Source organism: Lemur catta, chromosome 11 (assembly GCF_020740605.2).
Source record: "Lemur catta isolate mLemCat1 chromosome 11, mLemCat1.pri, whole genome shotgun sequence".
NCBI classification, from domain to species: Eukaryota; Metazoa; Chordata; class Mammalia; order Primates; family Lemuridae; genus Lemur; species Lemur catta.
In genome coordinates this window covers 36042861-36056526 of record NC_059138.1, presented here as the reverse complement: position 1 = coordinate 36056526, position 13666 = coordinate 36042861, and the positions used below count along the sequence as shown (strand labels likewise).

General features: G+C 34.6%; 1 protein-coding gene across 2 annotated transcripts in view; it reads right to left on the bottom strand.

Moving 5' to 3' along the window:
• Positions 1–1699: 1699 nt before the first annotated feature.
• PNPLA8 (patatin like phospholipase domain containing 8) overlaps positions 1700–13666 on the bottom strand; it is a 39256-nt gene continuing 27289 nt past the window's right edge. For both annotated transcript variants that reach the window (XM_045565397.1, XM_045565396.1), the window contains 4 exons: positions 12715–12772; positions 9894–10088; positions 6507–6702; positions 1700–2767 (listed from right to left, as the gene is read on the bottom strand). In XM_045565397.1, the coding sequence (XP_045421353.1) occupies positions 2493–2767; positions 6507–6702; positions 9894–10088; positions 12715–12772 (724 nt within the window). In that variant the 3' untranslated portion in view covers positions 1700–2492. The remainder of the gene's footprint in view (positions 2768–6506; positions 6703–9893; positions 10089–12714; positions 12773–13666) is intronic.

The following is a 13666-nucleotide window of genomic DNA, read 5'->3' as shown; positions in this document are numbered from 1 at the left end:
AAAGCCTGCTGTCACTAGCTGCTGGGGAACAAAAAAAAAACCTCAAGTGGAGCCCCTTCCTCCTGTCACCAAAAAGTTGTAAGATCCCCTTCTATCCCCATACTGGCCCTTTGTGACTTCCTTCCCTCTCAAAAAGATTCCTTTGACATCTCATTTATCCTGGGTAAAAATGCGGTGTGGGAGGGAAGAAGTGCACAACGCAATTATAACAGAGGCAGGGCTCTCTCCACCTGCCAGGGGAAATCCCATCCAGTCCATGTGCCTCTAGGGACTACTCCCACTGAAGTACTATTTTTAATAAAGAATAATATCTGTAGCAAGAACAGCACTGAAATATTGCCAGTGCACCATTTTCTATAGAAATAAGAATTCTGAGACACCCAGCAAAGCCTGAGAATCGAAAATTTTTTATTCTGTTTTTAAAATACAATCAATGTGTTGAGGAACTTATTACATTGTATAAAATAGACTATTCTACCTCTTCGCTTCTTTGAGGGCATTATTTTACCTGTATAGGTCTGAAAATTCATTTTTACATCTCTTCCTGTCTACTGGACATTTGCAGAATTTATTTTTTGGGTGGTTTTTGGACGAAGAAACCACTGGTCTTATTATAAAATGAGGGTTATCTCAGGTGAATTACAGTTCTCCAGATAACCAGTTTTAAGTACAAATGGGGACAAGAATGACTGAAAACTGGTGCACCACACAACTGGATGCGCCTTTTGTTGTAGAGTGAAAGGAGCTGAAGAAATAGGGACAGGGAACATAGGCACATGCTTACGTGGTTTAAGAAAAGCTTTGGCCAGAGTTCACTTGTGTATTGTACTGTTTAGGAGGGAAATGACCAGCCAACCACAAAGGGACAGAATTAACTTCAGCTGTAACACAGATGAATTGCATCAGTTTAGGACAAGAGTGACCTTACAATAAGGTGTAAATATGTAAACTGCATAAATATTACCTTATCATGCTTGAAATTTATTACAAAGCATTCCCTGAAATATTCTGATTTCCAATTATTTGTACTCCTCCTACAAGTTGTTCTAGTTGCATATTAATGTGTGTACATTTGTGGTCTGAAAGAACCATTTTATAATATCTTTAGGAATCACTGGTAGTTTCTCACTTACTTATACTGTGTCTATGTATCCAAGACTATGTAATTTAGATGTGAAAAAATTTTAGAACTAGCTTTCCTCATTTTACAAATGAAAAGCCCAAAGAGGTTGTCTGCCTTCCTCAACGTCACAGACAGACGGACTTTGCAACAGAGCCAGGATTAGCACTCAGACTCCCAACTTCCTCCTGCACGCTTTGGACCACATCTCCCTGCCTCTGTGAATCAGCGCTGCAAAGGAGCAATATGACAATACGGACGACAGGGCTTAGCTTTAGTTTATACATCTACAGCAAAAGGCACCTACCTTGTTTCATTTTTCTTGAGGAATCTAAATAAACTTGATGTAGAGATTTACATGGCAAATAGATAACCCAACAAAGATGAACTTGTTTGGCATAATGTTTCAGGTAGGTGTATATGTTATTCACTTTTGTAAAATCCAGATAGTTCAAAGGAGTTAATAAGGTAAAACAAGCCTAACTTTCTTTTTAAGCATATTGTTGACAGGTGTATTTAAATGCTACAAAGAAATAGGGAGCTATATTATGAATAATTAATTTTAAAATGACATTAGCCTTTTAACAGCAGATTATTTCAACAGTTTATTTTTGTTAATGATAGGAATATTTTCTCAGTAAATTCAAACAACTTTATAACAGGAAATGATAAGCTAGAGCTAGAGCTGGAAAAGTTAACACAGCATTATCTGGAAATTTCAGGGGAAAAAGTGGTTGATTAGAACTTCACCTTTTTTTAACCCCATAATGTTAAAATAAGCAAATTCTGAATAGAAAACTGTATTTGGTTCTTTCATATTTCAAATGTAAAAGTACTTTAGTAGAGAAAATTCCATTTTCTGCATCTATTTAGATGGAATTGTAGTAAAAGGTGGCATGTGGATTGCAAAAGGTAGCTAGTGAAAACATTAAATAATGTAAATTTAAGAAGAAATTAGCTTTCCAAATGAAATAAAATCAATGATCACATAAATTCAACATGATTATGATGACTGAAGCAAAAATAAAAGGAGGATATGATAGTTTTTAGTTTCTTGTTTGGCACATACATTAATACATTTTCAAACATCAAACAGTATAACACCAATATCTATTAAAACCAACTAGCACAATAATACAATTCCTAAAGTTTAGTTAATTATTAACATTTTAAAAACCTAATTCCCACATGAATTCTGTAGCCAAGCATATCCTCTGTGCTGTGCAAGCTGGCCAAAGCACCATCTTTTTCAGGATTTCCCAGAATTTGTAAGTATTTCAACATTAACTCACGTTGAACCCCACAATTTCTTACTGAATTTGGTGAATCTTCTGGACAGGCCTTCATTTATGAGAACATATGCACACACTCATCACAGTTTTGAAAAGAATGGAAGGCCTTCATACATGTCAGTTTTTAATTTTATCCAATCATTAATTTTCTGCAGAGTTGTTTTTTCTTGACTTAATATTTTTGCAACCTTTTTCATCTTTTGTTCATTTCTTTCTATGTACTTCAACCCTTCCAACTGCAGCTGATCCAACTTTTCATTTCGACTTTCATCGAGAGGTATGTTTTCACACATTACAGGATTGAATCTAAAATAGGTGTCAGGAGGTAACAGACCATCAAGCATTATATGGACTTCTGTTAAAAACGGAATAAGGTAGAGAAAAAAAGAGAGGATACGGTAAATTATTCTGCAATGATCTATTAATTTTATCTTTATTTAAAATTATCTTAGGCACATTACAAAGACACCTGCTTATTTCACTACTCAAACTAATTAACAATAGGAGTAAGGAATCTGTAATAATGCATAAAACTACAAAATGAAATTCATCTTCCAAAATACTTTATATTATTTTGCTAAATTAGGATAATTGTTCTCATCTCTCTGTGCTTTTGGTCATGTTGTTCACCACTGCTGATACACCTTTTAACCTTTCTTTCTTTGTTTTACATTTTTTGGTATCATCTTTATTGAGGTATAATTTATATACCAAGCAATTTACCAATTTTAACTATCATTTGACAAGCTTTGACAAATGCATACACCTGTGTAACCACGACAACAATCATGACATAGAGCATTTCCATCACTGCAAAAAGTTCCTTTTTTTTTTTTTTTTTTGGAGACAGAGTCTCCCTCTGTTGCCCTGGCTAGAGTGCCGTGGCGTTAGCCTCGCTCACAACAACCTCAAACTCCTGGGCTTAAGCAATCCTTCTGTCTCAGCTTCCTGAGTAGCTGGGACTACAGGCATGCACCACCATGCCCGGCTAATTTTTTTCTATATATATTTTTAGCTGTCCAAATCATTTCTTTCTATTTTTAGTAGAGACGGGGGTCTCATTCTTGCTCAGGCTGGCCTCGAACTCCTGACCTTGAGCCATCCACCCGCCTCGGCCTCCCAGAGTGTTAGGATTACAGGCGTGAGCCACCACACCCGTGGGCCCCTTCGAGTTTCTTTACAGTTGGTCCCCCCCTTAGCCTTTGAGTTTTCTAGAATTTATACCAAACAGAATCACAAGTATATAGCTCTTCAGTATCTACCTTCTTTCACTTAGCAAAATGCTTTTGAGATTCATCCATGTTGTAGCATATATAAATAGTTCCTTTCTTTTTATTGCTGAGTAGTACTCCCCTGTATAGATACAACACAATTTGTTCGCTCCAGTTCTGGTCTAAGCTCTCTTCAGCTTTTAGCTATTAGAAATAATCCTATTATAGGGCCAGGTGCCGTGGCTCATGCCTGCAATCCCAACACTTTGGGAGGCTGAGGTGGGAGGATTGCTTGAGGTCAGGAATTCGACACCAGCCTGGGCAACACAGAGAGACCCTGTCTCTACAAAAATTTTTAAAAAATTAGCCAGGTGTGGTGATGTGTACCTGTCATCCTAGCTACTTAGGAGGCTGAGGTGGGAGGACTGCTTGAGCCTAGGAGTTCGAAGTTAGTATGAACTATGATCCTGCCACTGCACTCCAGCCTGGGAGACAGAGCGAGACCCTGTCTCCAATCACCATCATCATCATCATCATCATCACCATCATCCTCCTATAAACATTTGCAGATAAGTCTTTGTGTGGATACATGCTTCCATTTCTTCTGAGCAAAAACCTAAGGATGAAATTTCTGGTTCATATGGTAAACACGTATTTTTTTTTTTTTTTCAAATTGCCACACTGTCTTCCAAAATGGAAATACCATTTTTGCATTCCAATCATTAACATATTAGAGTTCCCTCTGCTACATATCTTTGCCAAAACTTGGTATTGTCAGTTTTAATTTTAGCATTCTACTGGGTGTGTCGTGGTATCAATTTTCATTTCTCTAATGACTGATGATGTTGAAAAGCTTTACATGTACTTATCAGTTATCTATATCTCCTCTTCAGTGAAGTGTCTGTTCAAATCTTTTGCCCATTTTTTTCATGGAATCGCTTGTGTTTCTTCATATATTCTATAAATATATACAGATATATATGTAATATAACAATTCTCCATATATTTTGCATCTGATTATATATTTAGATCTGATAATGGATCACATATGTTTTACAAATATATTCTTTTAGTCTATGGCTTGCCTTTTCATTTTATTAAAGGTGTCTTGCAAAGAGCAAAATTTGTAATTTGAAGTCTAAGTTATCTATTTTTTTCTTTTTTGGTTCATGTTTTTTGGGTCCTACCCAAAGAATCTTTACCTACCCAAGGTCATCAAGATTTTCTCCAACATATTCTTTCCTAAGTTTTATAATTTTAGCTCTTAGATTTAGATTTTCACCTAAGATCAAGAACAGAGTAAGATATCTGCTCTCATCACTTCCAATAAACACTGTACTGGAGGGCCTCCTACCACACACACACACACACACACACGGTAACTATGTCAGGTGATGATATGCTAATTAGATGGATTGTAGGAATCATTACACAAGGAATATTTATATCAAAACACCTTGTTGTATACCTTAAATACAATTTTTTAACCTGTCAATCAGACCTCAATAAAGCTGGGGGGAAAAAGAATATTTTATTGATTTGACAACAAAATTCCAGATAGTGAAAAACCCAGTATATCAGCTTTTCTTTGGTTATCATTTAATGAATAAAAGTCCTTAGTGCGGAGTTTAAGATCCTCACTTAGGTTAATGACCGAGCCAATAACATGCTGATATGGAAAGAATGAGATTCAAAAACAAGGGCTGTTAAGTAGTAACAATTTAAAAACAATTAATAACAGATTTTATACAAGACCTAAAAATAAAATGGTAAAATGAGGAGATCTAAACCTCAAGGCCAAAAGTAGAAATTCAACATAAACTCACTGAACACATATTATGTGCCAGGCATTGGGGTCAATAGAAACTAGGTAAGTCAAAGCAAACTGGATAAGTTCTTGTCTTGCATTCTTGTGGGATAGATAATAAGCAAGTAAACAAGCAAACATGTAATATTATATCCATAATGAGATAAATGCTCTAGGAGGAAAAAAAAGAAAAAAAAAGAAGCAGGATAAGGGATCTAGTGAGACAGTGAGGGAGGTGGAAAAGTGGTCAGGAGAGGTCTCTCTGAGGAAGTGATGTTTGAGCAGAGACCTGAATGAAATAAAGGTAAAGTACATATCTGAGTTTCCCCTTCTTTCAAGCCTTGCAGAGAGAAGCACAGGAAGCAACCACAGAGGCCCTGAGGCAGGAGAGTTCTCAGCAAGTTTGAGGAACAGTGAGAATTAAAGTATGGCCAAACTCACTTTTGAGAAGGATACACTAAGAGAGGGGAAAAAATAGATTCAAAGGCTAGGATTTAAAGGACTTGGTAAACTTCAGTGAATGAGGCTTTTGGATTCTGTTCCAAGTGTGATAGGAAGCCTAGAGGGTTTTGAGAAAGGGAAAGGCATGATTTAATTTACATTTTAAAAGGATCACTTTGGCCTTTCTATGAAGACTAGACTACAGAGGCAGCAAGAACAGAGGCAAGAACTTTCTCTAATTCTAGTTGCCTCCATATTACTAAATCATTGAATTCCCTTACTCTAATTCTCTGTTACCATGTGTATATTTGAACCAATCTGACTTCTTTTGTTGCTTTTCCCTTTCTTAACTGGCTGGAGTCTCCAGGCTGGAGATTTTGTGCTATCCCTGCTTTACACACTGCTCCATCTGTAAGTAGGCAAAGGTGGCACAGCTCCTAGATAGAAAATAGTCTCTGCTCTAGGGTCACTTAACAAGAAATGAGTAAGAAAGGAAAACAAAATATTTGCTCCCATGTGTTTCCTAAGCCCACACTACAGAAATATCATACTCTTTTGTAGTTAGGATCAACATTCTACCAAAAACTGCTAGAATGCCAAAAGCTGAAGTGTTTTAAAGTAGCAAACAGACCAACCTTCTGTATCTGTAGCACTGTTGATAACATTAGAAAGTTTGGTTTTTAAGCTTGTGTGTGTCACGGTGTTTCTCACGTCACTGTCATAACGCCCGGTGCCCAGGGATACTATGCACTCTAGTGGGACATCTGGCCAAAGACATTTACACTCATGCATTGCCAATGCTGAAGGGTTATTCAAAAGCAAACCTCCATCCTGCAAAATACAAGTTAAAAAAAATCTTAAAAGTGAAATTGTATTTTATAAATATGAAAACAAAAATTGTAGTTTAAACAGTTTGACACTCAATAGGGAAAGCTGAACTCTTTAATAAGCTAACCAAATTATTTAAAAACAAGAGGTTCCTATAAAGTGAGTTTCTTTTATATAGTACAGCTGCAAAAAAAAAAAAATCATATGAAAACTCACTACCTCATGAGGAAATTTCTTATTGAGCTTTTCTTTCCTATTATGAAAGTTCTTTGAACTTTTTGGATTTCTTTGCATATTTTGCTCAAAAATACTGAAGTGAACTGAATTACTTTTTAAAGACACGTTATCCTCATTTAGTGGTTAATATAGATTCTATATAAAGCCTAACAGAAAAGAACTGTGGTTATACCAAGCAATTAAAATTTGTCCTTTTCTCACAAGTCAAATATAACCAAATAATTCTAAATTAATTGAAGTTTTATTAACAATACAATTCCAAAGCATCACATTCATTATAATGCAGATATAATATTTAAAAAGTAGGCAACACTTTGTATTTCTAATTATTTATTATTAATAAATATTATTTTAGAGAATTCAAAAGGAAATGGAGGTCAAATATGCTGATAGATTACTATAAAAATGTAAAATAAAAATAGATAAAATTATGGTCAAACTGTAATAAAACTCATTGCAGAGCTATATTAAAATATATTACATCATTAATATTATATTTAAAATCTAACAAGATAGGTTTTACTTAAAATAGTTTAAGTGACCACTCCTTTCCCTGTACAGCTCCCATCCATGCCAGTTAATCCTCTGGTAAGTACAGAGAAAGATGCTTCCTGCTTCCCAGGTAAACAACCTGAATAAACTCAAATGACTTTTGATGTCACTGATGTCTTGGCATCTCCCTTGGAATTCTTCATTGCTAAGATTTCCAACAGACCTTGGGATTCCCCTAGTTCAATCTTCCACATATAGCCCTATAAAAGTTTTTGACAGAATTCTTGAACACTTTCAGTAATGTGGCACATACTACTTTATAAAGCAACTCATTTCATTTAAAAATATTTTAATTTTTAAGATTATACAGTAAAATTAATTTTTTTCATGTACAGTTCCATGAATTTTAATATACATATAGGTTCTTGTAACCACTACCACAACCAGGATACAGAACAGTTCCAGTCACCCCAAAAAAACTCTCTCATGCTATCTCTTTGTAGGCACACCCTCTTCCCACCCATGACCCCTGACAACTACTGATCTGTTTTCCATCATTATAGTTTTGACTTTTCAAGGAGGTCACAGAAATGGAATAATATAGTATGGGACCTTTTGAAACTGCATTCAACAGTCACTGAGATTAATCCAACTTGCTGCATGTATCAATGTTCCCTTTTACTGCTGACTGTATGAATGTGCCACACAGTTTATTTATCCATTCATCCATTGTAGGACTTCTGAGTTGTTTCCAGTATTTGACTACTACAAATAAAGCTGCTGTGAACATCTGAGTACAGGATTTCGTGTGGACATAATTTTTCATTACTCTAGAGTAAATACCCCAAAGTGGGACTGTTAGATTATATGGTAATTGTACCTGTAACTTTAGAGAAACTGCCAAAATATTTTCAAAGTGGTTGTCCACTTTGCATTCCTACCAGCAATGTATGAAAGTTCCAGTTGCTCTGCATCCTTGGCAACACTTGGTATTATATTTTTTATTTCAGCCATGTTAATAGTTCTGTGGTGGTATTTCATCATGGTTTTACTTTGCATTTCCCTAATATCTAATGATGCTGAACATCTCTTCACACCCTCACAACCTTTTGCCATCCTTTTATCCTGTGGTGAAGTGTCTGTTGAAGGCCTTAGCTTACACTGTTAAATTTTGAGCTTCTCTTATATTCTGGATATAAGTCCTTTGTTAGGTATGTGATTTGGAAATATTATAGAGAAAAATTTTTAATTTTGATGAAGTCCAATTTGTCAATTTTTTTCTTTAATGGATGATGATTTCAGTATAATCATAAGAAGTCTTTCATCTAACCCCTAGTCATGAAGCTATTCTATCAAAATATAAGAAAATGTAAAATTGATAAAAATGTTTTAGTTATAATATTGACACATGTAAATTAAAATGATCCATTTATGTAGTTGACATATAGCTTATAGAAAATCTATGGATAAGTTTTTCAATACTGTCTGAAAATCCTTGTCAACAATATTAGATTTTTTTTCTCAACAGATACCTGAATATCAAAATAAACAGAGCACACATACTTCAGTTATTAGAGAGGAAAGTTAAGAATCCACTCATTTGACTCCATGAAATGAGACTGATTTTAAGTAGGATATCATATAAAAACTTAAGTATTTATAAAAAAATACAAATTTTGAAAGTATCAGCTCAAAGCTTTATTGACCTTATTCTTATTGTTTAGTATAAGTTATGAATTAAGATTTCCATAAAGAGTAGGAAAAACTTGACAGAAAAAAAATTTAAGATAAGTAAATTAGTCTACATAACAGAAAAAGATTAACAGAAATATTCAACTTTATAGATAATTTAACCATAAATTTAAAACAGTATAATTATAGATAGCATCCTGTCACTTAACAGCTGTTTCTCTAGTCTAGCTACTTAACCTTTCTTAAGACTCCAATTATTTGTAAAATGTTAGTAACTCTCCCTCATAAGTAGCAATGATTAAATGAGATAATGAGATAATGCATGCAAAGCACTAAATAAGTGTCTGGCACATAACTGACTTAATGAGTGTTTACTATTATTTTTTCATGCCCTCTCCTCCAAAATACGCCTACCAAAATTGTCAAATAGGCAGGCTTTGCATTTTCAGGAGCCGTATTTCACTTTTATCATGTTTGGAAAGCTAATCATACATACTATCTAGCTTTTCCGTCAATACAATGATCCTAATGGGCTATAAATCACACTATATAAAATACAAAAAAAATCTTTCCTAAAATATGTTCTCATGTCAGAAGGCTTGTTAGGACAACAAACAAATACAAATATCTTGAATTGCACATCTTTTGCCATATGCAGACATGAAGAAGAGTGTCTCCTTGGTTGATCCCTCTCAAGTTCAGTGAGATTTAGTAAGTGCTGATTCTTTTAATCACGTAAAATTTACAAAGATAGGTCAAACGAGTCAACTTACTTGATGAAGATCATTTCCCAATGCATATTCAGCAAAATAGCCTGGAGCAGCAGATGAGGCTCTAATGGCCTGCCACATTTTATACTGACAGCCTCCCAAATAATGAGAGTTGACTCCAGGAAAATGACCATAGTTTCTGAACACAAAAGCTTTCGGCGTTATCCCTCTGTTTACTATGGTACTTACAGCAGCTACCTAGTGAATTTAAAAAGTGAACAATACCATTGTAAGCAGTAATATTTGGGATCTGTAAAAATTAAACAATATTTAATAGTATGAATGAATATATGGCTCTATCCAATAGGATAAATGTGTAACACAAATATAATGTTGAGCAAAGGGAATCAGATCTTTTTAAATAGGTATTTCTTTATGGGACAATAGAGACAAAGGCTGAGACAATTCTGAGAAATGTACTACAAGAGAATAATAAAAGAAATTTTTTTGACTACTTGATTTATTTACTTTAAAAAGATATTCAAAAAGGCATATTTTTTAGACTTTTAAGTAATAATTGATACAGTAGTAGTAATGAATAGAAACTGCCTTAAGATTAGTAAATATACTATTTCCAAAATATACAAATTTACTAACATTTACAAATTAGTCTTTGTTTCTGTGATCTTTGAAAGTATTTGGACTTTACTAAAACCAAAATGTACAACTACACAAACTATCAGGGCTTTCAGATAACAGTTATTAAAACTTGGTAGTGGGGTAATTTTTATTAAAAAACTATAATGTCATCCATCCCAGGTCTCAGATTTTATTGCTGTCAGTTGAATTCATGCCAAATGTACTGTTTTGTTAATTAATGCTCTGCACTACAAACTTAAGGCTGAAAGGTATTGATAAGGCCAAAGTTGTTAGTGTCCTATGCCAAGTCCTGCCAGGGACTTGTTTGCTTTGCTGTTTAATGAACAGAGGTCATATCCCAAATTCCTGTGAGTAATCCAAGTGTCTCTGGGTCACTATGGACAGAGAGTGTTTCAGTAGCTGGCATATAGACAGGGCTGGATTAAGAAACATTTTGGGTGTCTGCTCCATTTATCATGATGAATTACTTTTTGAGTTGGCTATTCTCTTACACTCCATTATTTTATTTAAAATTGACAACTTTCATGATTTAAAAGCAAGCTAACAGACAAGGAGCCCTGGAGATACAAGGGTATAAGCAAGAGGTGTAGAGTGCAAACTAAGGTCCTCTCCAAAAGAGCTAAGTTACCTCTTCATCACGGTCTATGAAGCCTGTGTAGTCTGATCTGCCTACTGCTCTAGGCTCATCCCACATGTTGCTCTTGGAGTCTGAGGCAAGTTAAGTCTTTCAGTTCCCGGAATTCCCTATGATGACTCCTGCATAGGCCATTCCCTTTGCCAGGAATGCTGTTCATCTATCAGCCTTCACCCCAAGATCTCAAATCTCACTAGCCTTTCCTCATGTCCTTTTAAATACATGCTTTCAGACAATTACTTTTGGGCTCCATAGCACTTATACATTTTAGGGAAACTAAATCTTACCTGTGTGATTATTTCATTAATACCTACGTTGTTCTACTGGGCTGTTAACTCCATGTCTGTGTTTGACCACTAATATATCAAAAGTGCCTAGCACAGTGTACAGTGTGTGCATAATATTTACAGAATGAATGGAAGTATGAATATGCTGATGTTAAAGAGCAACAGAGGGAGCTGTATTTGATTTTTCATGGTTATAGCTTGTTATCCGAGAATAAATACAAGCTGTGTGGGAGTCCTAGCCACATAAATACTATTCCTTAATCAACTGAGTAATAGTAAAGAAAACAGAACTCAGGCAATACTCATATCATTGGGTTTCAAGCAAATAAATAAATGAGGAGCCACACTGAGACATATCCAAGTGACATTAAATTTTTTAATTGGGATTCTATTTGTACATTAATATAATACAGTCATGTGACACATATTAATGTTTTGGTCAATAACATTTTTTATGCTTGTATTTATTTATTTATCTTATTCTTAATTTTTTTGTAGAGATGAGGGTCTCACTACATTGTCCAAGCTGGTCTCAAAATCCTGGCCTCAAGTAATCCTCCTGCCTTGGCCTCCCAAAGTGTTGGGATTACAGGCATGAACCATTTCCCCCGGTCTGTTTTGGTCACTGATAGACTGTACATACGATGGTGGTCCCATAAGATTATAATGGAGCTTTTATACTGTGTTTTTACTGTATCTTTTCTATGTATAGATATACAAATACCTGCCATTGTGTTACAATTGTCTACAGTATTCAGTAGAGTAACATGCTGTATGGGTTTGTAGCCTAGGAACAAGAAGGCTATGCCATATAGCCTTGGTGTGTAGTAGGTTATGCCATCTAGGTTTGTGTAAGCACACCTGTGATGTTTGCACAACAAGAAAATAACCTAATGACATACTCTCATCATTAAGCAATATGTGACTGTATGTGTGTGTGTATACATTATATATATATGAGGCAGATAAAATTTCTTTTTAAAAGTCTAGGAGGGGAAATACCATAATTTTCCTTACCTCACTAGATTTGATTAAAATAATTATAATAAAATAATTCTTCCTCATTTTTAGTTCCACTCTTTCATGTTCTTAAACTTCTGTTATACTTTTACTGGATATAGAAAAGGTCTAATAATCACATCTTATGTCTTCATAGAATGACCCATTATATAAGGAATTAATATAATCTATTAGAAGAAATTCCTAAGAATTTTTTCCCTTAATAATAGGGCCCTCAAAATATGTGCTCTCACCAGACCTTCAGTTCCAGCTAGGTGTCATATTTAAGAGACTCTAAGCTTACCTTAGGACATGTGGGATTTCTTGCTGTTTCAATCATTAGTGCAGATCCCATTCTATCCCTTTATTAAAAGAGAAGAAATAAATTATATCAAAATGATTTTATCTGCTAAATACCAGGGAACATGCTATGCAATTACTGTTTGTCCATGGCTTTGTCTAACTGCTATGAGTGACCAAGAAAAAAAAAATGTTTAAGGCTCTCTTCTAGGAGGCTTATAATCCAATTAATGCACACGAAATAATATGTAGTTATTTATTAATATCTGGTTCAAACTGCAAGTATCTATAGTTCTGAGGTAGAACAATCACTATAGGGTGCAGAAACTGAGAAAGATGCATGAAGGTAGCTTAAGAAGGACACTGAAATATAGCAAGGAAACATATTCAAAGCCAGGACATATACAGGTTAAAGGCACAAGAGCAGAAGAAAATCCTTTGTTTTCAGGGTCCTGCTGACAGGATAAAGGAGCTGTGTTAAGATAAGACTGCAGAAGTATGTTCAGACTAGTTAGAGTTACCTAAAAACCAGGTGAGGACATTTAGATTTTAAACTTGTTTAAGTAGTAATAGGTAACAGAGAGCCAATGGCATCAAAAACTACTTTTAAAATCATCAGAGTTGGCATCTGAATTACAACATCACAGAAATTGTCCTTGGGCGGCAATTTCCATAATTTCATTTCGCAGTTCCATAATAAGGAATTTTATTCCAATGTGGACTTTTTCCAGAGTTAAAAATTATATACATTTTGCCCATGAATTGAATATAAAGACTATGGTTTTACCAAACTTCCTCATGAGTAAAACCATTTTTCTAATGACATTTTCCAAACAATACTCATGTTTCCCAACTAGAATGTTAAGGAATTTCACTTAAAGGCAATATTTACAAATTGCTTGGTGATCTACCCTTTATAAGCTTTTATAAATACAAATATTAAAATGCTTTCCAAA